A 25,776-nucleotide genomic window follows, 5' to 3' on the forward strand; every position below is an offset into this window, starting at 1 on the left:
CCGTTGCCATGGCAACCATTGGCAGCCCCCATCCCCAAGCTCATGGGATCCCAGAACCACAGAATTGGCTGAGCTGGGAGGGACCCATCAGGATCCTCCAGTCCAACTGCTGGCCCTGCACAGGACACCCCAACAATGCCAGCCTGGGCCTGGCAGCGCTGTCCAAACGCTGCTGGAGCTCAGAGAGCCCTGGAGCTGGGACCCTTCCCTGGGGAGCCTGGGCAGGGCCCCAGCAGCCTCTGGGCAAAAACCTTTTCCTGACATCCAACCTGAGTCGTCCCCAACTCAGCTGCAGCCGTTCCCTCCACTCCTGTCCCTGGGCACCAGAGGGAAGAGGTTCCCACAGCCCCAGCCAGGGACCCGCTCCAAAGGCTGTTGCCATGGCCACCAGGGCTGGGACCAGCTGGGATGCTCGGTTTTCAGGGGCCGGGGTTCAGGAATGGGATTCCCCAATTTCCTGCTCCTGCTAAAACCGCGCTGCCCTCCTGCCTCCCATGGAAAGCACAAAAGGCAATGATCCCAGGCTGGGATAAGAACAATTTATTGGGAACAGCAACAAGATAAGGAAGAAACAGAAGCAGAAACAATACTGATAAGAGATAAGAAAAAGGGAAAACTACAACACAACTGCCTGGCTCTTCCTGGCCACAATTTCCCCCTGCCTGGAAAGGACACCCTTCTCCTCAGGGAGAGAGAAGGTCCCTTTCCTGACCCTGGCAATGTTCTGAGGTGAGACTGAATGTAATGACAGGGCCGTGGCCAGATCCTCATGTTCTTCAATCCCACATCAGATCATTGGCAGGGGCAGGAAAAGGGACAGCTGTCTTCCCAGAATGGATCACAGGGAAAATGGATCACCAGGGCTCTTCCCAAAATGGGTCCTCCAATGGCAGATAAAACTGGAACTGGGCATGAAGTCCTTCTGGAGTCAGGGCTCTCGCAGGGCTTCCCTTACTGGTGCCTCTGCTGGTACATGGTCAAGTCAGAGTTCTGGGTGAAGCTCTTCCCACACTGGGAACACTCGTAGGGCCTCTCCCCAGTGTGGATGAGCCGGTGCCTGATGAGGATGAAGTTGTGCTTGAAGCCCTTCCCACAGTCAGGGCAGTGGAACGGCCTCTCCTCAGTGTGACTCCACTCATGCAGACGGAGATTTGAGCTGGTCTGAAACCTCTTCCCACACAGGGGACACTCGTAGGGCCTCTCCCCAGTGTGGATGTGCTGGTGGATGATGAGGTGGGAGATGCGCTTGAAGCCCTTCCCATAGTCAGGGTAGCAGAAAGGCCTCTCATCCATGTGAATCCGCTGGTGCCTGAGGAGATTGGAGCTGATCCGCAACCTCTTCTGACACTGGGGACACTCATAGGGCCTCTCCCCTGTGTGAATGCGTTGGTGGGTCACAAGGGTGGATCTGTAGCTGCAGCCCATCCCACATTCCCCACACTCGTAGGCCCATTCCCTGGTGTGGATCATCTGGTGGCTGCTCTGCCTGAACCTCTTCCCTCACTCCAAGCACTTGTGGGACTTCTCCCCATCATGAAGCTGCTCCTGGGCCATCAGCTCTGACCTCTGGCAGGAGCTCTGTCCACCTTCCTGGCACAGGGTGGATCTTTCCTCAGAGCACCCTGGGCTGGGGTTGGAGCCCCTCCTCCTGTGGAATCTCTGGGAATTTTCCTCTCCATTCGATTCATGTGCCATGGAGCCTCTCAAAACAGCTGCTTCTATGAGGTTCTGCCATGGGGTTTTATCCTCTCTGGTCTTCATCCTCAGTTCCTTCCCTGGGGGAGGAAGGACAAGGAGAGGATGAGATTTGCCTTCATGCCAGAGGGAAGGGGAAGGAGATCCCTCCAGTGCATCCCCAGCAAGACGGGGTTGGCACCGGGGCTGTCCTGCAGCTGGGGGCAGTGCTGGGCTGGGAGCTGGAGCAGGAGAGAGGGGGAAAGGGGCACTGACTTCCTCCTCACCTGCCTGGGTGTCCTGGGGAATTGTGTCAGTTTGAAAAGACAGGTGTCTGCTAAGGAAGGCGGGAGACATCCTTGAAATGGAAAATGTTAATCCCTTCCCTTGGAATTATAATTTTCAAAGTAAGGGGCTGTCAAGCGAAATCTGTGGGAGGAGGAATAACAATTCTTCGGTAGGAAAATTAAAAATTCAAATGAAATAGTATTAAAAATCTACTTGCAGTGTCAGAATACAACCTGAAACCCTGTGGGTCAGAGTGTTGGTAGCACTCCTGTTAAAGGGTGGCTGCAGTGCTCCTGGAGTGACAGAGGTGGTTTTGTTAGAGCAGCGATCCTGCAGAAGGATGGAGTTTTCCTCTGAAGGTCCAGTGGTGGTGTAGATCAGCCTGGTCTTCCTTTGGGATCCAGTGGAGCTGAAAGCTGCTCTTCTGGGTATCCTGTGGGAGAAGGCTGACTGTGTTGTTCATATCCTCAGATTATATCCAGGTAGGAATGTTTGGCTCCTCCCTCTGGGTGGAGTTTCTCACAATGGGATGATGTAATTTTTATCAGTGACACTCAATGGCCCATTAACAGAGGATATCTCCCTGGAGGGAGGATTCCTTGTTTAAGATATAAACTGCTCAATTAACAAATGATAATTGCCCCATCTTTAACAGATGGTAATTGAACACACACTCAGCTAAACCTGAGACACTGTTCCAGCCTTGGAAGGCAGGATTTGGTACCAGGACTTGTTAGGGAATGCAACCCTGACTGAAGGCAGAGATAGAATCTCCAGAGCCTGCAGCCAGAAATGCAAAGTTGTGTGATAATCATTTCAACATCTTCTCTTTTGGAATTATTTACTAATGATTATTTGCTTTGCCTATCTAATATTTTTGTAAATTTTTGAAAACTTGCATTATCTAAATTAGCCTGTTCCTTAATTTAAGTTGGTGTCTGTGTCTTTGGTGCTGGCCCTGCCCACCAGTGAAACAGGGCCTGATCCTGCCTAAGTGTTACCTGGGGAGACAAAAGCGCTCACTCCAAAATTCCCCCCTTCCTCCTTGTTCCCCCCATTTCATACACTGATCATGATGTGCTCTGGTCTGGGGTATCCCTGGGGTCATCTGGGGTCACCTGTCCGGGCTCTGTCCCCTCGCAACCTCCCCCACACCCTCAGCCCCGCCCCAGCATGGCTGGACAAGGGGCAGGACAGGCCTTGGCTCAGTGCAAGCTCAGCAAGAACAAAACCATCTCTGTGTGCTCAGCCCTGTGCTCAGCACCCGGCCCCGGCATTTCCTCTGCTCCCACCCTGGACCCCCCCTTTCCCACCTTTCTGCCCCACGGCCCCCATAGCACCAGCTGACAATAAAGCAATTCTACGTCAATTCCAAGTGTCATTGGTTCCTGCACAGCTCCAGCTCAGCTGCTGGCAGGTTCCAATAAAAGAAAAGTGCAAATTCAGCCCAATACACATATTACTAAAAGGAAGGGGAAGCTCTGTGTAGCTGTCACAAAGGTGACAGAGATGAAGAGAATAATGATTCTCACATTTTCCAAGGAACTTAAGCCTGAGAATTCAGTAGTTAATTGGGAATTTAGCTACTTGAGCTGGGCTTCTTGTAGGACTTTCAGCATCCCCTTGTGTTCCTCACCATGGGGTGAATGAACCTTGTCAGTCTTGCTGGTATCATTTGCTCCCTTTCCTCCAGTGATTTTAACAAACTTTTCAAGCAAGGACAACAAAATATTTCCTTTATACTGGCCACCCACAACAGCCATTTTTCTCATTAGTTCTCTCGTAGGTCACTCAGAGGAAGCTGCGTCCAAGTTTCAAGAGAGAACCACAACCTCCTCAGAGGAGGGAACCATGATGTTGTCAAAGGCACACAGAGAACAGCGCCTAAACACACTGTGGCAAAATAATGTTGCAATCTGGTTAAGAAGATTGTTAGAGAGATGCCTCTGCACCGATTAATGTGCTAACAAGACGAAATCCATCGTGGATTTTATTGAACAATAAATGTGAGGTAGAGAGAGTGTTGGAAAGAAAGAGAAAAGGGGAGAGAGCAAGGGAGTGACAGGGACAGAGACCTCCCTGGGGCAGGGCCAAGTGTGACATTGTCCCCTGTGTGTGGGGGTTTTACAGCTGAGCCAGTTTGGGTAAGGGGGGTGGTGTTCACCCCCTGAGCAGGGATTACCCCACTTTTTCAGGTTGTAATGCAAGATGTAACCAAATGCATGTTTTCAATACCCATCTTCATCAACTGCTGTAAACAGGTGGGGCAATGTTCTTTATCTCTTCCATGATTCAGCCCTGATAACGCCCTCCAGGGGAGATATCTTCTGCTAATGGGCCGTTGAGTGTCACTGCAGGACTGATAAAATTCTATCATCCCATTGTGGGATGCTCTGCCCATGTGGAGGATCCAAGCATTCCTACCTGGATATAAGCTGAGGCTTTCAACACCAGGAGAATCTTGCCCTACTGGATTCCCAGAGGACAAGAGCTCCATAACCACCACTGGACCTTCAGAGGAAGACCAGACCCTTCTGCAGGATCACTGCTTTGAGAGAGTCACGTTCATCACTCCAACAGGACTGCAGCCACCATTAAATGTGACTGCTGCCAACACCCTGACCAACAGGGTGTCAGGTTATATCCTGACTCTCTCAGTTTAAGGCAGTGTTTCTGTATCATTGCCTTGATCTAAATTTTCTTATTAAATTGAAAATCTGGTTTAGACCCTCCCCAGGTTTGCCTTAAAACCAGTATAAAAGACAATGTGCGCACCACTTGTTTTCTTCCCTAAAAAGGATTTCCTATTTCCAAACCTTGACTCAATGAAGGAGGAGGCTGTGAGGAAGAGGAAAGAGCCCTGGGATACCCAGGCAGGTGAGAAGGAAGTCAGTGCCCTTTCCCCCCTCTCTCCTGCTCCAGCTGTCAGCCCAGCACAGCCCCTGGCTGCAGGACAACCCCGGTGCCAACCCCGACTGGCTGGAGATGCACTGGAGGGATCTCCTTCCCTCTGGCATGGAGGCAAATCCCATCTTCTCCTTGTCCTTCCTCCCCCAGGGAAGGAACTGAGGATGGAGACCAGGGAGGAAAAATCTCCATGGAAAAACCTTGTGAAAGAGGCCATTTTGAATGACTCTAGTGCACAGGAATCCAACAGGGAAGAAAAACCTCAGACATCCCCCATGAGAAGGGGCTCCAAACCCAGCCGAGGGTGCTCTGAGGAAGAACGACCTACCCTATACCAGGAAGGTGGACAGAGCTTCAGCCAGAGCTCAGAGCTGGTGGCCCAGGAACAGCTTCATGATGGGGAGAAGTCCCACAAGTGCTTGGAGTGTGGGAAGAGCTTCAGCGGAGCAGCACCCTGATCAGCCACCAGATGATTCACACAGGGGAATGGCCATACGAGTGTGGGGAGTGTGGGAAGGGCTTCAGCTACAGATCCACCCTTGTGACCCACCAATGCATCCACACGGGAGAGAAGCCCTACGAGTGTCCCGAGTGCCAGAAGAGGTTTCAGAGCAGCTCTCATCTCCTCTGCCACCAGCGAATTCACACAGATGTGAGGCCCTTCCTCTGCCCCGACTGTGGGAAGGGCTTCAAGCGCAGCTCCCACCTCATCAGCCACCAGTGCATCCACACTGGAGAGAGGCCCTACAAGTGTCCCCAGTGTGAGAAGAGGTTTCAGACCAGCTCCAGTCTACTCCTGCATGAGCTCATTCACACGGATGAGAGGCCCTTCCACTGCCCCGACTGCGCGAAGGGATTCAAGCACAACTCCACCCTCGTCACCCACCGGTGCCTCTATGCTGAGGAGAGGCCCTACGAGTGTCCCCAGTGTGGGAAGAGCTTCACCAGCAGCTCTCCCTTGACCAGACACCAACGGAGGCACCAGTAAGGGAAGCCCGGGAAATGCTCCAATTGCAGGAAGAGCTTCATGCACCACTCCAGCTTCATCCCCCATGGGAGGATCCATGTTGGGCACAGCCCTGGTGACCCACATTCAGTGATCTGTGCTGAGAGGACACCTGGCTTGTTATTCTTTTGGTTTGGCCCCAATTTCCTCTTGATTTTTCTTTATAACTTAAAACCACCTGAAATAGGACTAAAAAGAAAGAAATTTATCAAAAATATATAAAGTTCCATCAGTTAACAATTACTTGACCAGGAATTTATGGGTTTGGGACATATTCTGGAAGATTTGTGGATTCTTGGGGGATTTCAGCAAATGCTCTCCATATCCTTGCACTCCAGAATTCAAGACAGGTTGGTATGTCACCTCAAAATGATTCAATCCCATTGAAAACACCTCAATTTTTCCCCAAAATTGCTCAATCCATGTAAATACGCCTTACTCTCACCTAAGAAAAACTCAGTCCCATGCCAAATCTACTTGATTCCACAGTCTCCAGGGTGAAATGGGATTGGAAGGAGATTGGGAGAAGTGGGATCCAAATTTGAGGGTGTGGGATCGAGAATGTGTAGGTCTGGGTGCATGTGATCTATTTTGATAGTAAATGAAACTTTCAGAACTATTGATTTCTGTCCAATTCCTTTTCAGTCAGTTCTGGTCTGTTTTTCAGAGTGCCATCTTCTCAGCTTATTGTGTTTGTGTCCTCCTTTCTCTCCTGCCTCTCTTTGCCTGCTCTGTTTCTCTTTCAGTGACTCTCTTGACCCAGGGCAGATCCCAGCAAAGACCCTGCCCTGATTTAATTCCCAATCCAGGAGCTACAACAACCATGGGTGAAGTTATGAAGGCTGGCAGTGAAATGTCACTGTAAGATCTTGCTCCACTTGGCCTTTGGCTCCTTCTTAAGAGCTTTGCCTCCCAGGGGAGGAAAATCTTTTCCTGGCTGGGAACTGGAATTCCAGCCCCTGGGAGTGGGTGCTGTGGATCCCAGAGGGGCATTCCCGAGGCTCCCAGGGTGCTGCTCCTGCCGTGCCTCCCAAGGAGCTGTGCAGGGCCAGGGGACGAGGTCCAGCAGCTCTGTTGGTTCTGCAGTGCCACAGCAGCACCTGGTTCCATGAGTTTCCCTACTGCCAACAGTGGTTCCTTGGTTCCCATGATGCCCTGCTGTGTCACATGGATATTTGGTGCCATGAAGTTCTCCAGTGTCACAATGGCCTCCCTTGCTCCATGAGCTTCTGCAGTGTCCAAATGGCCTCCTTGGATGGGCAGTGTCACCATGGACCATTGGCTCCATGCTGCACCTCTGGGTCACCATGGACTCCTTGGTTCCATGAGGTTCTGGGGGTGTCTCCATGGTCTCTTTGGATACACATTCTCACAATGGACCACTGGATCCACATGGTGCTGCTGTGTCACCATGGCCCCTTGGTTCCATGGCACTCCATGGTCCAACTGACTCCTTGCTTCCACGTCACCCCCTCAGTGTCAAAATGGCCCCTTCATTCCATGAGGAACACAAATGTTGTGTAGAAACATTGAGCAAATCCTGCTGAACACACCTGAGAACGTCTGTTTGCATTCAAGAGGGAGGTTAAAGGTGAGGATGGCACCAGCAGCTTCCATCTGCAACAGAGATCCAGGGAAAGGACAGGGATAGAGAATTCAGCTGGGAGACTCAGAGAATTCTGCTTCCAGAGATCACTTCTGCTCACACTGTCCTTTGGAGAAAGGTGACACCATTCCAGGCAGCCTGGACTGAGCAGGTGGTTCCTGAGTGGGGTTTGTTGTTCAGGAAACCTGCTCAGGCTTTTCCATTCTTTCCTTCCCAACAGGAAAACTTCTCCTGGGCCTATGTGCAGGCAGAGCCCTGAGGAGAGAAGTGGGACATGGTGCAATGGGCTGGGACATTGAGCTGCAGAGCTCAGGGGACAAGGTTCTGCTGCAGGGCACAGGGATGTCAGTGCCAGGTGGGCCAATGTCAGACATGGTGAGGGGGGGGGTGAGGAACAGCTTGTCCAAACAGGGTCAGCCCTCAAGGAGCTCATTCTTTTCCATGCACAGACCTCCTAAGGAGACATTCAGCATCAATATAATCTAGGGAATGCTTCTATCGGCTCTTCTCTGAAATGGAAAATAAAAAAAGATTCATTTAGTAAACAAAAAAAGTCATGAGGTGCACTTGAAAGTCTTCCTCCTTAACAGAACTCCAAACTGACTCCAATCAGCTGTTCAAGTACTGGAGAGTTCAAGACCATTGAAGGAAGACAAAGAGCCACCAAGGGTTTTTTTATTTTATTGAGCCCCAGGGTGGATTTGAGGCTGAGTCCAACACCCTCAGGCACTGAGAGGAGGCTGAAGAAGCTGCTCAAGGGATCAGCAGCAAAAGTCCAAGTCCCTTGGAGCATCACTGGGCCCCAGTGAGGGCAGGGAGTGCCAAAGGCCGCCCAGGGACTGCTGAGAGCAGATCCTTGAGGCCAGGATTGCAGGCAGCCAAAGGCTCTGAGCAGGGAACTGCAATGCTGAGCAAGGCCTGGGCTGGCTGGGGGAAGCAGAAAGGCCAAGCCCTGAGCCCAGCCTGGGACAGCAAGGCCTGTCCCTCACGGGTGGCTTGGGGCTGTTTGTGGGGCCATGGGATGTGAGGGGTAGCAAGGACAAATGTCATAAACCTATGTGACACTCCAGATCCTCATGGAACCAATGGGCCAGTGGGACACAGTGGGAAGTTGTGGAACCAAGGGGATCATTGTGGCACTGTTGGGGCCCATGGAACCAAGGGGTCAGTGGGACACTGTGGGGCCTCATGGAAACAAGAGGCCATTGTGAGCCTGCAGGGTTGGAACACCCCAGAACACTGAAATGCTGGGGGTAACCAAAGGTTCCTTGACTTGAGTTTGGTGCACAGGAGAAACACCAACCAGATATTCTCAATATGGCAAGATGCAAAGAACCTTCTTGGTAGGAAGAGACCCTCACGGATCAAGTCCACCTCTTAAGAGAATGGCCCATACAGGGACTGAACCCACAGCCTCAGTGATACCAGCACCATGCTCAAACAAACTGAGCTAAGAGGGCAAAATGACACAAAATTTTACTGACAAAATACAGACAATCATGGAACTTTTGCAAAGGGTTTAATACAACACCCACTTCAACAAAAAATCCTTATCATAGCATTAACTTGATTAACCTAGCCCATTTTACTCAAAAACCTTTATCCCTTAAAATATTAAGTGATCCAAAAATGTTCCAGTAAGTAGGATTAGAAAGAGAAGAAATAGAGAACATTAGAAAGAGAGAAGATCTATAGAAAGACACACACATAGGTACCAACTGCTCAGGTTCCACCATCACCAACAGAGCAGGAGAAGGCAGGATCCAGACCCTGGGCTGGCCCTGTGCTCCGGCTTTTACCGTCCTGGGCCTTCATGGGCCCACCCCTGGGGTGGAACTGCCAGTTGCATGTCCAATAAGAATCAGGGTAGGCACAGCTGCTGGTGTGTGATTGACTGACAGCTCAGCCAGTCAGAGCTGGATTAGCACGGCCCCCTGCTATGTGATTGTCAGCTCTGCCAGGCCAGGGCTGGGGGCAGGGCTCTGTCCCACCACAAACCAAGGCCTGACCAGGCCCTGGCCCCACACGGGCATTCCGAGCATCCCAGGGTGTCTCGGGACATCGATCTCATCCAGCCTCTGACAGCCACCACAGTGACACTACGGAACCTCATGGAACCAAGGGGCCATCGTGACACTTTGGTGCCTCATGGAATCAAGGAAACCATTGTGAAACTCGGGGTCCCCAAGGAACCAAGGGTCCATGGTGACCTTGTGCAGACCATAGTGTCACAGAGGAGCCCCTGTGACACAGCAAGGGCGCATGGAGCCGAGGGGCCATGGTGACATATCAAGGCTTTGTGGAACCATGAAGCCATTGTGACATTGCAAGGCCTCATGGGAGCACAGGGCCATTGTGACACTACAGAAGCAAGGGGAACATTGTGACACTCCAGGGCCTCATGGAACCAAGGACATCATTGGGACACTGGGGGGTCCCATGAAACCAAGGGAACATGGAACAGGTCTGGCCAGCTTGGCCTCCTGGGGACCACCTTACAGGTCCAGCTGACCTTGGCACGTCGAGAGCTGCTTCTCATCTGCCTCTGAAGCACTGGGGCTCTGGGCTTTCCTTCCTATGGGAGAGAACCGTCCTGATCCTCCTCCAGGAGCTCATGGCCAAAACTGAGATTCCTTCTCCAAATTTCCTTACATGCAAAGATTGTTCCCAGATGAAATCTGCCAGGACAGACAGATCTGGCTGCCTTGGCTACCTGGGAGCCACCTCTCATCTGCCTTTGAAACCCTGGGACCACGTGCTTTTCTTTCTTATGGGAAAAAACATCCATCTCAACCAGGCACCCAGGGCCAAAATTGGGCAACGGTCTCTAGAATTCCCTATATCCAAGGATAGCTCCCAGATAAAAGTTGCCAGGATTGACAAGTCTGGCTGGCCTTGGCTTCCTGACAGCTGGCACTCATGTGCCTCTGAAACACTGAGGCTCTGTGCTTTCCTTCCTATGGAAAAGAACTGTCCTTCTTATTTAGGCAGAAATGGTCGAAATTGGGGTTCCACCTCCCAAATTCCCTATTATCCAAGGGTTGCTTTTAGACAAAAGCTGCCAGGACAGAGAGATCTGGCTGGCCTAGGCCTCTGATGGCCCCCATTCATCTGCCCCTGAAACACCACCGGTGTTCGGTGCTTTCCTTCCTATGGAAAAGAACCATCCTTCTCCTCCAGTGTCCATGTCTGAAATTGGGATTCCACCTCTGAAATTCTGTATATTCAAGGGTTGCTCCCAGGAAAAATCTGCCTGTACCGTCAAGGCTGGCTGGCCTTGGCCTCTGATGGGTGCCCCTGCAACATTGGGGCTGGGTTCTTTCCTTCCCATGGAGATCCCTGGGACACTGTGGGGACCTCATGGAACCAAGGGGATCATTGTGGCACCACTGGAGCCCATGGAACCAAGGGGCCATGGTGACACAGAGGGGCTCCATGGACCCAGAAACCATTATGACTGTGTGGGGCCTGATGGAACCATGGAGACCATTGTGACCCTTCAGGGTCTCGTGTCACCAAGCGGGCATTATGACACCTCAGGATGTCATGGACACAAGGGACCATTGGGACACTGTGGGGCCCCATGGATCCCATGGAACATGGAACAGCTTTGGCTGGCTTGGCCTCCCAGAGGCCACCTGACAGCTCTGGCTGATCTTGGGAAGTCAAGGGCTGCCTCTTATCAGCTCCTGGAGCACTGGGAATCTGTGCTTTCCTTGATATGGAAAGGAACTGTCTGAGTTTTCAGATAGTCATTCCTGAAATTGGTACTCTCCCTAAAAAAATTCCTATTTGCAAAAGCATCTCACAAAATAAAACCTGCCAGCCCTGGCTGTCCTTGGCCTCTGGTGGTCACCACTCATCTGCCCCAAAACACTGTGGCCTCTGTTCCTTCATTCCTATGGAAAAGAACCAGCCTTCTTGTCCAGGGACCATGGTCAAAATTAGAATTTTGCCTCCCAAATTCTGTATATCCAAGGATTGCTCGCAGACAAAAGTAGCCAGGACAGAGAGGTCAGGCTGGCCCTGTCCTCTGGTGATTTTCTTAGACAATGAGCTGAATGTTTTCATTTGGAAACACCTTGGAGAGGGCCCAGAGATGTCCCAAGGAGGGATTTGGAGGCCTTGGGCACATGAGCACTGTATAGGGACAAAAGAGCTCTGTGCTCAGTGGGGTGGAGACTGAGGACAGTGGAGCAGAGCCAGGAGAGTGTTTAAAGAGCAATTTCAGGGATGGTGGATCCTTTTGGCATAGTGGAAAACAGCCAGAGCAAGAAAGAATGAATGGCAAGGGCAGCTGGGGAGGCCCAGACTGGCACCAGGAGAAAGGAATTTCCCTGGCAGGGCAGGGCTGTGGTGCTGCATGTCCCCAGCAGGAGCCTGGAGCAGCCCAAGGCTTTGTGTGGGCAGGCAGAGGCAGGCAGGAGGCAGAGCTGTCAGCAAAGGAAGGGCCCAGGCAGGTGGGGCAGCCGGGGGATGCCGACAGCCTGCAGGGACAGAGGCGCAGGGCAGGGACACCGTGGGACAGCCTGGGCTGCACAGGGCACAGGGATGGGCAGCAGCTGCAAGACAGCCCTGCCAGAGCCAACCTGGGCAGCACTTTGGCCATGGCTGCTGGGCCTGGGCCTGACGCCATGAGGGAAAAAGTGACCCTTGCAGGGCTGGGGCCTCATTGCCTCCTTGTCCCTGCTCAGCAGCCTGGCAGGGACCGCCCCATGCTCCTGCCCTTGCCATTGCACATCCCCACATGCCAGTGCCCATCCCGGGAAGAGCCCTGAGCAAGGAGGGAGGGACAGGATCTGCCTGGCCAGGGGCTGGGGCTCAGGCCTTGGCCCTTTGCATTCCTGAAACACATCCAGCTTTGCTCAGCACCAGAGACACCTTTCCCTTGCTTGTCCCCAGCTGTCATCACTGCCTCCAGTGTTCTGCTCTAACTGGAACTTGGGGACACTTTCTCAGTTGTGTCCCTGACAGAAATCTCTTCAAATACAAGAAACTTCAGTGTTTCAATGTAACTGAGTTCTTTAGTGTTCTATGAGATCACAGAGCTGGCTGTGATGTCACAGAGGAGGGTGTAATGCCATAGAGCAGAGTATGCCATCATAGAGTGTGGCTCTCTGGAATCAGAGAGTGGGTTGTAACATCACCAGGTGGCTGTGTAACATCATAGGGCAGGCTGTGACATCACAGAACATACTGTGACATCACAGGGTAAATTTGTGACATAGCAGTCTTCTGTGACATTACAGCACTGTTGTATGACATCACAGGGTGACATCATAGAGTTGGCTCTGTGACATCACATGGGTTTTGTGTCATCTCAGGAGGCTTTGTGACATCACAGGGGCAGTGTGACATCACAGAGATGTCCATGTGACATCAAGGTGGGCGTTGTGATATCACAGGGGTAATATGGTATCACAGAGATAGCTATGTGACATTCCAGGAGGCTGTGTGATGTCACAGTTGGTTGTATGACATCCTATGGGCTGTATGACATCCCAGGGGCAGTGTGACATCACAGGGGTCAGTGTGACATCACGGATGGCTGAGTGAGGTCACTGGGGAGGTCACTCTGCCCCAGCTCCCCTCACAGTTCCCCCCAGAGCAGTCCAACCCTGCTTGTGCACAGCGGGGTCCTCTGCACCCTCGGCCCCGCAGCCTCCCCCAGATGATGTTCCACGAGAGCGACCCCAGAGCCTGACACAGGGCCGGGGGGCCGGGGGCCTGGGGGTGGCACAGGGGGACAGGGACCCCCTGGCAGTGTCCCTGTGTCCCCCAGGGCCAGAGCCTGTGTCCAGTTTTCGGCTGTTTGAGGGGCCTGGAAGGGCCCGGAGTGGCCTTGGGGCAGCCCGCGTATCAAAGGATGAGAAGAGGCTTCAGTTCTTCTCTCGGTCTTTATGTTTATTAATTGTTTATCTAAAAGATTTTCTTTCGGCCCGACAGAGGTCTGCTCAGCAGCCAGCCATGAGCACACTGTTCTGCCCTCCGGACAGTCACCTATCTTTATACCCATAGTTACGTGTACAATATTTATCATTTTTCCCCAATACCATTTATTCTTATTGTCCGGTGCACTTTCAGTAATGACCAATCCGAAAGTGCCACCATCACCACAGAAGATGGAGGAGAAGAAGAAGAAGAAGAAGAAGGACAGGACACGCCCCAATTCCTCCATCTTACTTCTCTAAACCCCCCTGTACAGCAATCTTAAACCCTGTGTCTCACCCTCTAATTAACTAATCCCTTCACCATTCACCCCGGTGAAATCCTCCTATCCTCATACAGGTGTCGTCTCCTGTGTAGGATCAAAGTCCAGCCACCAGACACTTCTGGCAACATTCCAGGACTCCCGAGCCCCCCAAGGGTGGTCTCGGTGGCTCGGCACCTCAGTCCTGAGGTGCTGAGATCCCACAAGCCTGGGCCAGGGCTCCTTCACCCTGTTACCAATGAGAGCTTGAGAGCGCTGAAAAAATCCCCAGCAAGGGAGCAGCAAAAACCAGATTTAATATTAAGGGGCAGCTGCACAAAGTTCCTTGGAAAGATTCACTCTGCTCCTGACTGGGCACTTCAGGCACACCAGGAAAACAAAGCAGCAACAAAACAAAACAAAGTCCAGGCAATCAAACCAGAAATGAACCAAGAATTGGGACGTTTATTCCTATGGAAAAGAATTGTCGTTCTTGTCCAGGTACCCATGGCCAGAATTGGGATTTCACCTCCAACATTCCCAACATTCCCTCTTGTGACAGACTGGAGGAGATTGTTGGCTGGAAACATTCTGTGTGTGGGGGGAGGAAGGGGCAGGTCCAGCCTTGCCCTGCCCTGGAACCCCAGCCCTGCCCTGCCCTGGAACCCCAATTCCCCCAGAGCCTCCATCCCAGCCCAGCAGTGGCTGCCAGTCCCTGGCACAGCACAGGCAATGCCCCACAGCCACCTCTGCAGCCCCAGCCCAGCTCCTGAGGGACCAAATGAGCCCAAGTTTCACCTCGGGGAGGGATCCAGGAAGATCAAGAGGTTTTTAAGGCTGACCACAAGGCAAGCACACATCTTGACCCTACCTCCTCATGGAATTTCCATTTGAACAGTGCTGGAATCCAGGAGTTGGTAGCTTTGTGTGTGCTCCTCTGTATCTTTTTTGCCCTGCTCTCTTTCTGTGTCTTCTTCTTCAGTTTCTGTGCTCCTTCAAATTTTGATCAATATTAAATTGAACAGGCTTAGAATTTGTGAAGTTGTATGGGCAAAGTCAATGCTTTGAGGAGTGTTTTTTGTTGATTGAATGTCTGTTGTATTTTGACATGAGAAGTATTTTTAAAAGTAATACAAACCTTTTTGTGTAACTGACAATCTGTTAAACCACTGAGATACTGAACACGCCTCTGTGAAAAGATGAAAAAACTCAGGAACCTCCTCTTTCTTTTCCAGTCAACAAAGAAGCAGCGGGCTCTGGCCCTGGCCCTGATCTCAACCAAACCCAACCCAACCCAACCCAACCCAACCCAACCCAACCAAACCAAACCAAACCAAACCAAACCAAACCAAACCGAACCAAGCAACCCTGCCGTGGGCCGAGCCCCTTCCCCCATCCGCAGGACACCTCCCCCATCAGCCCCCATTCTAACCAAACCAAACCCCAACAACTCCCAAACAGGACAACAAAAGAGGCTACAAAACCCCAACCAGAACAAAGCTGGCCAAAGCAATTAAAATCTTACCATCAAGTCCCCTCCCCCAACACAATTAAAACTAAAAACTCCTACAACCTACAACCCATACAAAATAACTCTACAACTAATATTAAACACAATAAAAAGCCCCAAAGCAGTCATAAAAGCAATCCTAATACAACTCAACCACAGCTTCCCCCACAAGTTATCAGCGGATGAGGTGTAAATCCTTTCAATACTTCAATCCTCCCTCAACTAAAAAAAAAAAAATAGATATATATATAAAAAAACCCATAAAACCATAAAATTCAGTAAAAAGTTAAATCCCTCTTCCAATAAGGAAGAAAAAATACCTTAATCTTAAAACTAAAATCTTCTTATAAACTATATAGAAAAAACTTTTTCTTTATAACACATAAAACTATAAAAAAATTCAAATTAATCAAAATATTTCAAATTAATCAAAGAAAAACCTGCATGATAAATAAATAAATGCTAAAATAACTGTAATTTTACAAAAAGTTTAAACAGGGGGAAAAAACTGTAATCCAGTATCCCCAAGAGAAGATCTCTATTGTCAGAGATAAAAATAACTTTAAAAGAAAAGAATAAAATCTTTTAGCTTTAAACAGCTCATCTTTAAAACGATACCCCTTAAGTTGACATGACCCATCAACAAACTGTAAAAAAGCCTGTAGCAATAAAAAAAATCACAATAACAAAGATCCCCAGACAACTGTTATCCATGACAAAACTAAGAACAAAAAACAACATATTTTTACCTCTTGTAAAAAAATCTCCATAACCTTAACAAGAAAAACTTCTCCCCACAGTAAACTAAAAAAGTTGATTCTAGAAATAGTGAACTGACTAGAAATGTTTAGTTTAGTTTCTTTACATTTTCAGTAAAATAAAAAAGATGTAAAGAAAAAAAAAGTATTCGAAAAAATTTATTTTAATTCTTACTACCTTTTATTTAATTTTACTTTTAATAAATTTTTATTTATACCCTTTTAAAATTTTAAGCCTACTGTACCTTTCTTTTAATCCTATCTCACAACAAGATAAATACATAAATAATTAACCAGCACTAAAACCCAACATACTCATCAGTGCATTAATTAAGAAATCTCAAGATTAGAAAGATTATAATTAACAAACCAAAACCACTACAGTGTCATAAGAAACGTTTTGCCAAAGTTTATCTGAATTTCCAAAGTTGCCAATAAAGGCTGTTTTGTTGTTTTGAGTTCCTGAGAATCTCCAGTTCGTATATCTCTAGGGATTCCAACTCACAGTACACAAACAATTGTAGTTCTATTTAAATGTCTCCTTGAGAGAATTGTTTGGCGTTTAGGGGTCAGGGCTTGTGTGTCCTGCTTGGCCCAGCCCAGGCAGGGCTTTCCCAGCCACATTCCACACTCCATTGCCCAGCTGGAGCCCCTGGTGCCTCTGAGTTGTGCTGCCCCAGCCCCAGGGACGCTCTCCTTGTCTGCCCATTCCCCCACGGTCTCTGGGCAGGGATGGCCTCAGTGGGGGCTGCTGACATCCTCAGCACCTTGGAGGCTGCTGCTGAATTTTCCTGCTCCAGAGGCTTGTTCAGCCTTGAGCTCTTGAGTGCAGGAATTCAGTGTCCCAGGGCTCATTGACATTCAGAACACCTAAACAACCAAAGCCTCTGGGAATCATTTGATTTCAGTTTCCTAATCCTTGGTAGTTACTGACAGAGATTTCAAAAGTGTATTCAACTGAATATGTTCTATTTAAAAAGACACTGAGAAAACATTTTTTAGGTCCTGTTTCCATTTTTTTTCCTTTGTTAATAACAATGTCCAGTTGACACAGAATCCAAGTACCTCCTCATGCAGTTTGAATAGATATGAAAATAAGACACTCCAGGGCTGACAATCAATCAGACTCTGTCCCTACCCCCACCCCACCATTTCCGCCATCCAAGCCCTGGCACTCAGAGCAGCCTTGTGCAAATCTGAGCTCCCTCCAGCCCAGGCTGCACCTGCAGCTTTCAGCTCCTTGGCTCCAACTCCCACCTGCTTTCCTTGGAGAAGGAGCTGCCCGAGACACAGAGGGATGTTCATTTCTTGTCAGCCAACAAAGCCAAGGGAAGGCACAGCTCCATCAAACGCAAAAGTCATTTCTCTGCTGGATATTAAATCCACTTTCCACAGCCAACAGTCTCAGAGCAATGGAAAACACCTTCTGTGCCCAGCACAGATCCCAAGGTCCCCCCCAAACCCTCCCTGCCCCAATTCTGCCCAGATTTGCTTTTTGCACACACGAGTCACAGGCTGAAGTCAGGAGCTCCCTCCATGCCCAGAAAGGGGAAAAGAGAGAAAGGGGATGAAGAGCTCTCCTGTGCAGGGCCAAGGTCCAAGTGCAGCCCCTGCAGTGGGAACCACAACTCATCAGGTTTGTGTCCTTTGGGCTCAGGGCCTGGTGACACTCAGAGGCACAGAAAGGTTTCTTGTCAACAAACAGAAGTTGAACATTTGAACAGTTTAACAACCATCACAGCTCTTTCCTCAGCTCTCCGTGATGTCCCAGCAGCATCTGACATGTCCACCATCCCCAAGGGATTTCTGTACCTAAACAGTTTTAGACAAAAACAAGGTAATTCTGTGATGGATAAAAACACAATTAAAATTATATTCATTATACATTTATTTGAACTACAGAGATATTGGGCAATTTCCTCCAGCTCAAAGCATGAAGCCAGTCAGTTGAGAGCTACTTGAATGACCAGAGACCATCTAGAGGAGGAAATCAGAGAGCAGTAGAAGTACATAGATCCACCTGCTGTAAAAGAAGAGATGTCCTTAGACATGGCCATTTCAACAGAAGAGCTGAAAACAACTGAAGGAAAAGGGAGAAGAAATAATAAACAGAATATTAGTGACACGAGTAGAAGGAAAGATCAGTATTTCTCCTCCTGCCATCAGTACACCTCCAGGAAATCCCTGTTCCTGGTGGGAAAACTTTGCCATTTCTTAAAAGTACTCAAATGACCCAGAGAATAAAGATTTGCTTGTATAATAAGGAACCAACAGGTACTAAAACCTGTGCCCCTTTCTAGGCAGACATCAGGTGTTTGCCCATGGACAGGCAGTGCCACTTGTGCCCTGAGGTGCCCAGCTGGGATTGGATCTCTCAGAGAGCACCTGAGGGAGAGCAGAGCACCTTGCAAGCTGCAGGTCCCTGACAGCCCCGCAGGGCTCCTGTCCCATCAACATCTGCTCTGCTCCAGCCTGAAACAGGCCCAGCATGGTGCCAGGATCATCAGAGAGCTGAGGTGTGTGCTGGAATTCAATGCCCAACCTTGCTCATTCTGTGATTCTCTGGAACCAGCCATGGAGCAGTTGCTTGAGCCTGGGGACAATGGAATTAAGGGGCCCCTTTGTGACCCTGCGAGGCCTTGTGGAACCAAGGGGCCATTGTGCCACTGTGGAAAAAAGGAGACCCTTGGAGGAGCCTGGAGACAATGGAATCAAGGGGCCATTGCTCCATTCATGGACCATGGGAACCCAGGGAACAATTGTGACACTCAGGTGCCCCATGAAACCAAGGGTCCCTGGTGACACTACAGGATCAGTGCCCCGTGGTGATTGGTGACACTGCAGCACCAAGGAATTCCTTGTGACACTCTGAGACCTCATGGAACCAAGACGCCGCTGTGACCCTGCAGGGCCTTGTGGGACCATGCAGAGCATTGTGACAGAGCAGGACATGGTGTCATGATGGGGCCATTGTGATACTGCAGGGCCCCATGGAACCAAGGGGCCAATGCTGCTCCTCAGGGACTCCTGGAATGAAGGAAACATGTTTGACACCGTGGTGCTCCTTGCGACCAAGAGGCCATTGTGACACTGTGGAACCAAGGAGAGCATTGCTGCACTGCCACCCCTTGTGGAACCAAGGATCCACTATGACACTGCAGGGCCTTGGGGGACAAAGGGCCATTGTGACACTGCAGGGCCCAAGGAGACAAGGAACTTTGTGACACCAAGGGGTCCCATGGAACCAAAGAGACATTGTGACACTGGGAGGCCTCATGGAATCATGGAGATCATTGGGACACTCTAGGGCCATATGGAACCGTGGTGACAGCAAGTTGCCTGGGAGTGTTGACCTGCTGGAGGGTAGGAGGGCTCTGCACAGGGCCCTGGACAGGCTGGATCCAAGGCCAGAATCCAACAAGCTGAGGTTTAACAACTCCAAGTGCTGGGTCCTGCACTTTGGCCACAACAACCCCTGCAGTGCTCCAGGCTGGGGACAGAGTGGCTGGACAGCAGCCAGGCAGAAAGGGACCTGCAGGGTCTGATGGACAGCAGGCTGGACATGAGGCAGCAGTGTGCCCAGGTGGGCAAGAAGGCCAATGGCTCCTGGCCTGGATCAGGAATGGTGTGGCCAACAGGAGAAGGGCAGGGATTGTTCCCCTGCACTCAAGTACTGGTGAGGCCACACCTCGAGTGCTGTGTCAAGTTCTGGGCCCCCAGTTTAGGAAGGCCATGGAGGGGCTGGAGCGTGTCCAGAGAAGGGCAACAAGGCTGCAGAGGGGTCTGGAACACAAGAGCTGTGAGGAGAGGCTGAGGGAGCTAGGGTTGTTCATCGTGGAGAAGGGGAGTCTCAGGTAGACAAGGCAGTGTCAGGGCACAGATTGGACTTGATGATCTCCAAGGTCTTTTCCAACCTTGCTGATTCTGGGATTTTCTGAAACCACCCTTGGAGCAGTTGCAGGTTGAGCCCTGGGCCTCCTTTTCAGAAGCTCCAGCAGCCCAGGTCCCTCAGCATCTCCTGCCAGCCCCAAAGCCCATCCTGTCAGTCCTGCAGAGCCTCTGCAGCTCCTCCTCATTGCCCAGAACAGGGAGCCCCAGAGGCAGACACAGCAGCCCAGATGTGTCCCCCTGGCCTGGGGTGCCTCTTGCAAGGGAGCAGCACCAGGCACTGCAGGAGCCTGCAGACAATTCCTGCAGCACTTGTAGGATGATCCTGCTGCCCAAGGGACGTTCACATGGTGCCAAGTCAGGAACTGCAATGGGGAGTGGGGCCAGAGAGGAAAGGGCAAACAGGGATGGGCTGTTTGCAGGGGAGAGAACAGAGATGGGTTGAGTGCATGGGAGGGGACAGGGAAGGGAAATGGGAAGAAATCTGGACCAGGAAAGAGGAGAGAAAGCAAAAGTGAAGCCAAGGAAATGTCTGGGGCAGCTTGGGGGTGGCTGCCAGACTGCCCTGGCTCTGAGCAACAGCGTCTGCAGTGGGACAGGAAACTCCCACTGATGGGAACAAACTTTCTGGCTGACTGCAGAGGCCAGGACAAAGCTGAGTGGTTTCCCTGGTGTCCCCCAGCCCTTGCTGGCCCCAGGGGCTGATGGCATTTGTGCTCCCTCAGCTTCATGTCCCCACACCAACAGCATGGGGGTGCTCCCCCTGCTGTGTGCAATGCAAACGGGGGCTGCTGAGCCAGTGCTGCCGTGGGTGTGCCTGCAAGGATGGGGCACCTGTGTGAGCTGGGAGAGAGGCCAGGGCTGCAGAGGGGGGATGTTGTTGGCAGCTCCATGAGGACGCTCTGGGACGCTGCCCTGGGCTGTGCAGCGCACTGGGGATGGATCAGCCCCTGCTCTGCTGCTCCTTCCCATCTCCCCCAGAGCCCTTGCAGAGCCCCAGCCATGCTGTTTGCCCCCAGCCTGCCCACGGTCAGCCTGGGGCTGCTCACGGGGCTTTTCTGTGCTGAGCATTGGCCTGGGTGTGTTCTTGAGAGAACTTGGGCAAGGAGCCTGGAGCCCCCAGGGCCTGGCCTGAGGCGTCAGCGCTGCCCCAGCAGTGCCCATGGCCCGTCCCTGCTGCAGCCCTGGCACTGCCACCCCCAGGGCTGTGCCCGGCCCTGAGAGCACTCAGGCCCTGCAGCAACACCAGGGCCAGCAGGGCAGCGGGGCAGGGCCACGGCAGCAGCACTGGCAACACCAAGTGCTGCTGCTGCTGCTGGGCACAGCTGCTGGGGCAGCACTGATCTGCCCCCAGCTCTGCACACAGACATTGCTGCTGCAGCTCCAGAGAAGGCAACACAAGGGCATCTCTGCAGAAAACTTGGCTGGGACATCCTTTATTTCCTTTAATGTCACCCAGAGCGAAACCCCTCATTGACACAGTCTGTGGCCACAGGGAAGGTGGAGAGAAACAAAATGAGAAATGACCTCAGTAATGACATTTCTCTGTGGACAATACAGAGGGACTTGAATGCTAGCTTACAAGGAAAGGTGAGTTAATAGATGAAGTAACAATTTATTATTTTAGTGTCTATCCATAGCAAAGAAGAAAACAAGGGGTCAGCATGGGAACAGATTGGAAAAGATACATGTAAATTTTTGTAAGCTGGACTAGCGGCATATGTAAATGTGTATATGTACCTTATTAAATTTCTGTATGACTTTTGCCACTTATATTGATACTAATAACTTGCTTCAGTGAATATAATAAGTTATTGTGATGTAAATAATGACTTAAGAGGATGCTTTGTTAAAAGTATATAAACAAGAGAAGAGGCAAAATAAAAACCTTTTTTTCTTCAACCCTAATCACGTGTGTGTAGGTCACATCCAATCTAACAGTATAAGACAAGATTTAAAAAGTAAAACAAAGAAAAAGAACCTCCAAAATGAAACCAACAGGAAGTATCATAAATTATTTTTATTACAAGTTATTTGCAGAAATTGGCCAGCAGTTAATGTTTCCGAAACCATCCAGTCATCAGTGTCCACACTGCAGCCTTCAGCTCCTGGTTCCTCAGGCTGTAGATGAGGGGGTTCAGGGCTGGAGGCACCACCGAGTACAGAACTGAAAGGGCCAGATCCAGGGATGGGGAGGACATGGAGGGGGGCTTCAGGTGAGCAAATATGCCAGTGACAATAAACAAGGACACCACAGCCAGGTGAGGGAGGCAGGTGGAAAAGGCTTTGTGCTGTCCCTGCTCAGAGGGGATCCTCAGCACAGCCCTGAAGATCTGCACATAGGAAAAAACAATGAACACAAAACAGCCAAATGCTAAACAGGCACTAACAGCAAGAAGCCCAACTTCCTTGAGGTAGAATTTGGAGCAGGAGAGCTTGAGGATCTGTGGGATTTCACAGAAGAACTGGCCCAGGGCATTGCCATGGCACAGGGGCAGGGAAAATGTATTGGCTGTGTGCAGCAGTGAATAGAGAAAGCCACAGGCCCAGGCAGCTGCTGCCATGTGGGCACAAGCTCTGCTGCCCAGGAGGGTCCCGTAGTGCAGGGGTTTGCAGATGGACACGTAGCGGTCATAGCACATAATGGTCAAGAGGAAAAATTCTGTGGTTGCACAGAAAACTAAAAAAAAGACCTGAGCAGCACATCCAGTGTAGGAAATGTCCCTGGCGTCCCAGAGGGAATTGTGCATGGCTTTGGGGACAGTGGTGCAGATGGAGCCCAGGTCGCTGAGGGCCAGGTTGAGCAGGAAGAAGAACATGGGCGTGTGCAGGTGGTGGCCGCAGGCTACGGCGCTGATGATGAGGCCGTTGCCCAGGAGGGCAGCCAGGGAGATGCCCAGCAAGAGGCAGAAGTGCAGGAGCTGCAGCTGCCGCGTGTCTGCCAATGCCAGCAGGAGGAAGTGCCTGATGGAGCTGCTGTTGGACATTTGCTGTGCCTTGGCAGGGGGATCTGTAAAAAAGAAATCATGGAATAGTTGTGTTTGGAGAGGATTTTAAATATCCCAACACAGTTTGAGGGCACTTTCCCCCCACTTCCTGCCCAGGGCTCTGCTGCCTGGAGCTGTCCCTGCCAGGAGCTGCTTCCCTGTGCTCAGGGCTTGGCCCTGCCAGTGCTGCCAGAGCCCAGCCCAGCCCTGGGGGCTCAGCTCTGCCCTGCAGACTCCTCCCAGCTCAGGCATTGCCCAGGGGCAGCTCAAGATCTGCATGTTCTGATGGCAACCTCATAGCAACCCTGAAGAGGTTGGAAAAGTGACACTGATGCTGCCTGGGAGGGGCCCTGTGTTGATTTCTGTCACTGCCTGACTTGTTTAGATCAGAGATAATTTTATTTTTTTTTAATTTGCCTCAAGCTGAACTAAAATGAATATCTATGGTCAATTTCCCATTCAGGTAACCCAAAACAATAGATTAAAAATGCAGGACTTCCCCTTTCCTTCTGCCCCTGCCTTACTATGCTCCCTGTATAATCTACTTGGAAATGTTCTCCAGGTAAATGCCGGGATGGGAGCAGTCCTGGACAATGCAGAATCCTCACCACACAAGGAGAACACTTCCAAGCCTGACCAGCTGTCTCCTCCCACCCAGATCTTGTCCTCCAGTGCTGGGAGCAGCTGCCAGGGCTGGCTGAGAGCTGTCCCTGGCAGGCAGCAGAGTCCCTGCCCCAGCACAGTGCCCTGGGCTGCAGGACCCTGCTCTGCACGACAGCCCTGGGCACCCCTGGCTGCTCTGCACAAGACACAATCAGAGAATGTACTCACAGGGTCTGCAGGCATTGGGATGTTCCAGCTTTAGGAGATGGCTCCAGGAGCTGCAGCTGCATTGTCCTGCAGCCAGAGGTTCCTGTGCCAAGGGCTGGCAGTGATTCTGCCCCAGGCACTTCTCAGCACCTTCCCAGCCCTGACTGATTGAAGCTCTCTGTGCCTCTGTGCTGTGCCCGGGGTGGCTGCAGGCAGTGCCCCAGCCCTGCTGGACTGGCAGAAGAGCTGCTCATCAAAAGAAGTGTGCTTTTGAAGCTCTTCTTGGTTACCAGGAGCTGCCTCTGTGCCAGGAGCCCAGCCCAGCTCAGCAGCACAGACACAGCACAAGGACTTTAATGAGCCTCTGGGGCTTTGTGCTCAGGCCCTGAACATCAGTTCCTGAGAGGGAGCAGAAGAACCCTCTCAGGAACTCCAAGTCAGAATCCAACTCAAAACTTTCTTGGACTTTTAATGGGTCCCACTGAGGTTAACGACTGAGAAAGTGTCCCCAGGCCCCAGGCAGAGCAGAGAGCTGCAGGCAGTGATGACAGGTGGGGACAAAGAGAAGCCAAGTCTTGGTGCCCTGGGGCACAGCAGTAGGGTCTTTGCCACCAAGGGCTGTGAGGAGACACCTTGTCCTGAGGCCCTGGGGCCTCCTGGCACAGCTCCTGCCAGGCTGGGCACTCTCAGTGCCTTGTTCTGCACTCAGCATCCCCCCCAGCCCACATCCCAGTGGCCTCAAGGATCTGCTGGAAGGAGTCCCTGGGGAGCCTTGCTCAGGAATGGCCCTGGGGACTCCTTAATGCTCCCAGGGACTGCAGGTTTTACAAAGGACTTTGGGTTTGGCTTTTGCCTTGGAGTCTCTAAGAGGTTTGTGCAATAATCATGGCCTACAATTATCTGCTGTAATTAGTCCCTGGAGAGGCTTTGTCAGTAACAATACTCAGTGGGGCTCATTAATACTTTAGGGTACTTCAGTTTTATAAACTACTTGGTGTTTGCGTTTTGATACAGACTATGAGAAAAATTGTGCAGTTCCAGCCTCCAATATCTCCTTTAATGAGTCCCTTGAGAGCCTTAATCTGTAATTACACTTAGTGGGCTATTTATGCTTCAGGGTACTTCAGTTATTTTAAGGTACTTGGTATTTCCAGTTTGATAAAGACTCTGTTAGAACTTTGTACAATCATGGCCCCAATTATCTGCTTTAATGAGTCCCTTGAGAGCTGTGTACTGACACTCAGTGGGGCTCATTAATGCTTTGAGATAATCAAGGTGTTGAAGGTACTTTGGATTTTCCTTTCCACACTGAGTGTCCAAGAGGTTTTTGTGCCATCCTGGCCTATAATTCTCTCCTCCTATAAGTCCATGTGGAGCCTGTGTAGGGGATGGACCTCAGTGGGACCCATTCATGCCTTGAGACATTTTGGGGTTTTCTTCTGACCTTGACTCCTGGAAAGGTTTGTGCCATCTCCTCTCAGGCCCTGAGGTTCCAGGGCTCAGCTCCAAATGCACTACAGGGCTCATTAGGATCAAGCAAGTCCTGACAAACCATGGCTCCGCCTTGATTTCCCTCTTGTCTGGAACAGTTCATCAGGAAGTTTTTGTAGTATTTTTGAGATTTCTTTGCAAATGTTTTAATTAGTGTGGTGGGTTCAGTGTTGGCTAATTACCGGTACACTCACTAGAATACACTTACTCAGTATCTGCTGTGAGGTAGGATTTGGAGGAAGGCAAAGTAGGCTCAAAACTTTAGAAAGGTATAAAGAAAAATTCATAACTGTAACTAAAAGAAAAGAGTATTTAAAGGGAGTAACGCAATGTTAATACTAGCAATTAAAAGAACAATAGGAATCAGAATCAGAAAACTTTAAGAACACTTCTCCTCTCCCTACAACCTTTTCTTTCTTATTGACAATATAAGGAGACAAAACCTAAAATTTCCACTCAGTTTACCACCTCTAGAATAGTTTTCTTCATTTCCTTTAGGGAGAGGAGTCTCTCTTTCATGCTATGGAGACTCCTCCATAAGAAAACTGTTCTCTCATGGCTCTCAATTTCCATGAATAGCAGCCATCCAGAAAATCTGCAATTGTGAAGTCCCTCCCATTTTTTCACATCTTTTCCCCCAGCTGTGTTTATGGGCCATGTC

At 50.6% G+C, this 25,776-nt stretch overlaps 1 protein-coding gene across 1 annotated transcript; it reads right to left on the reverse strand.

Annotated features, from left to right (window-relative positions):
- Positions 1 to 21,881: 21,881 nt before the first annotated feature.
- Positions 21,882 to 22,814, reverse strand: LOC141727823 (olfactory receptor 14A16-like). Its single transcript, XM_074534111.1, has one exon. It carries the CDS (start codon positions 22,812 to 22,814, stop codon positions 21,882 to 21,884), a length of 933 nt encoding a protein of 310 aa, XP_074390212.1.
- Positions 22,815 to 25,776: the final 2,962 nt, after the last annotated feature.

The sequence above is a fragment of the Zonotrichia albicollis genome, unplaced genomic scaffold (assembly GCF_047830755.1).
Source record: "Zonotrichia albicollis isolate bZonAlb1 unplaced genomic scaffold, bZonAlb1.hap1 Scaffold_254, whole genome shotgun sequence".
Classification (NCBI taxonomy): Eukaryota; Metazoa; Chordata; class Aves; order Passeriformes; family Passerellidae; genus Zonotrichia; species Zonotrichia albicollis.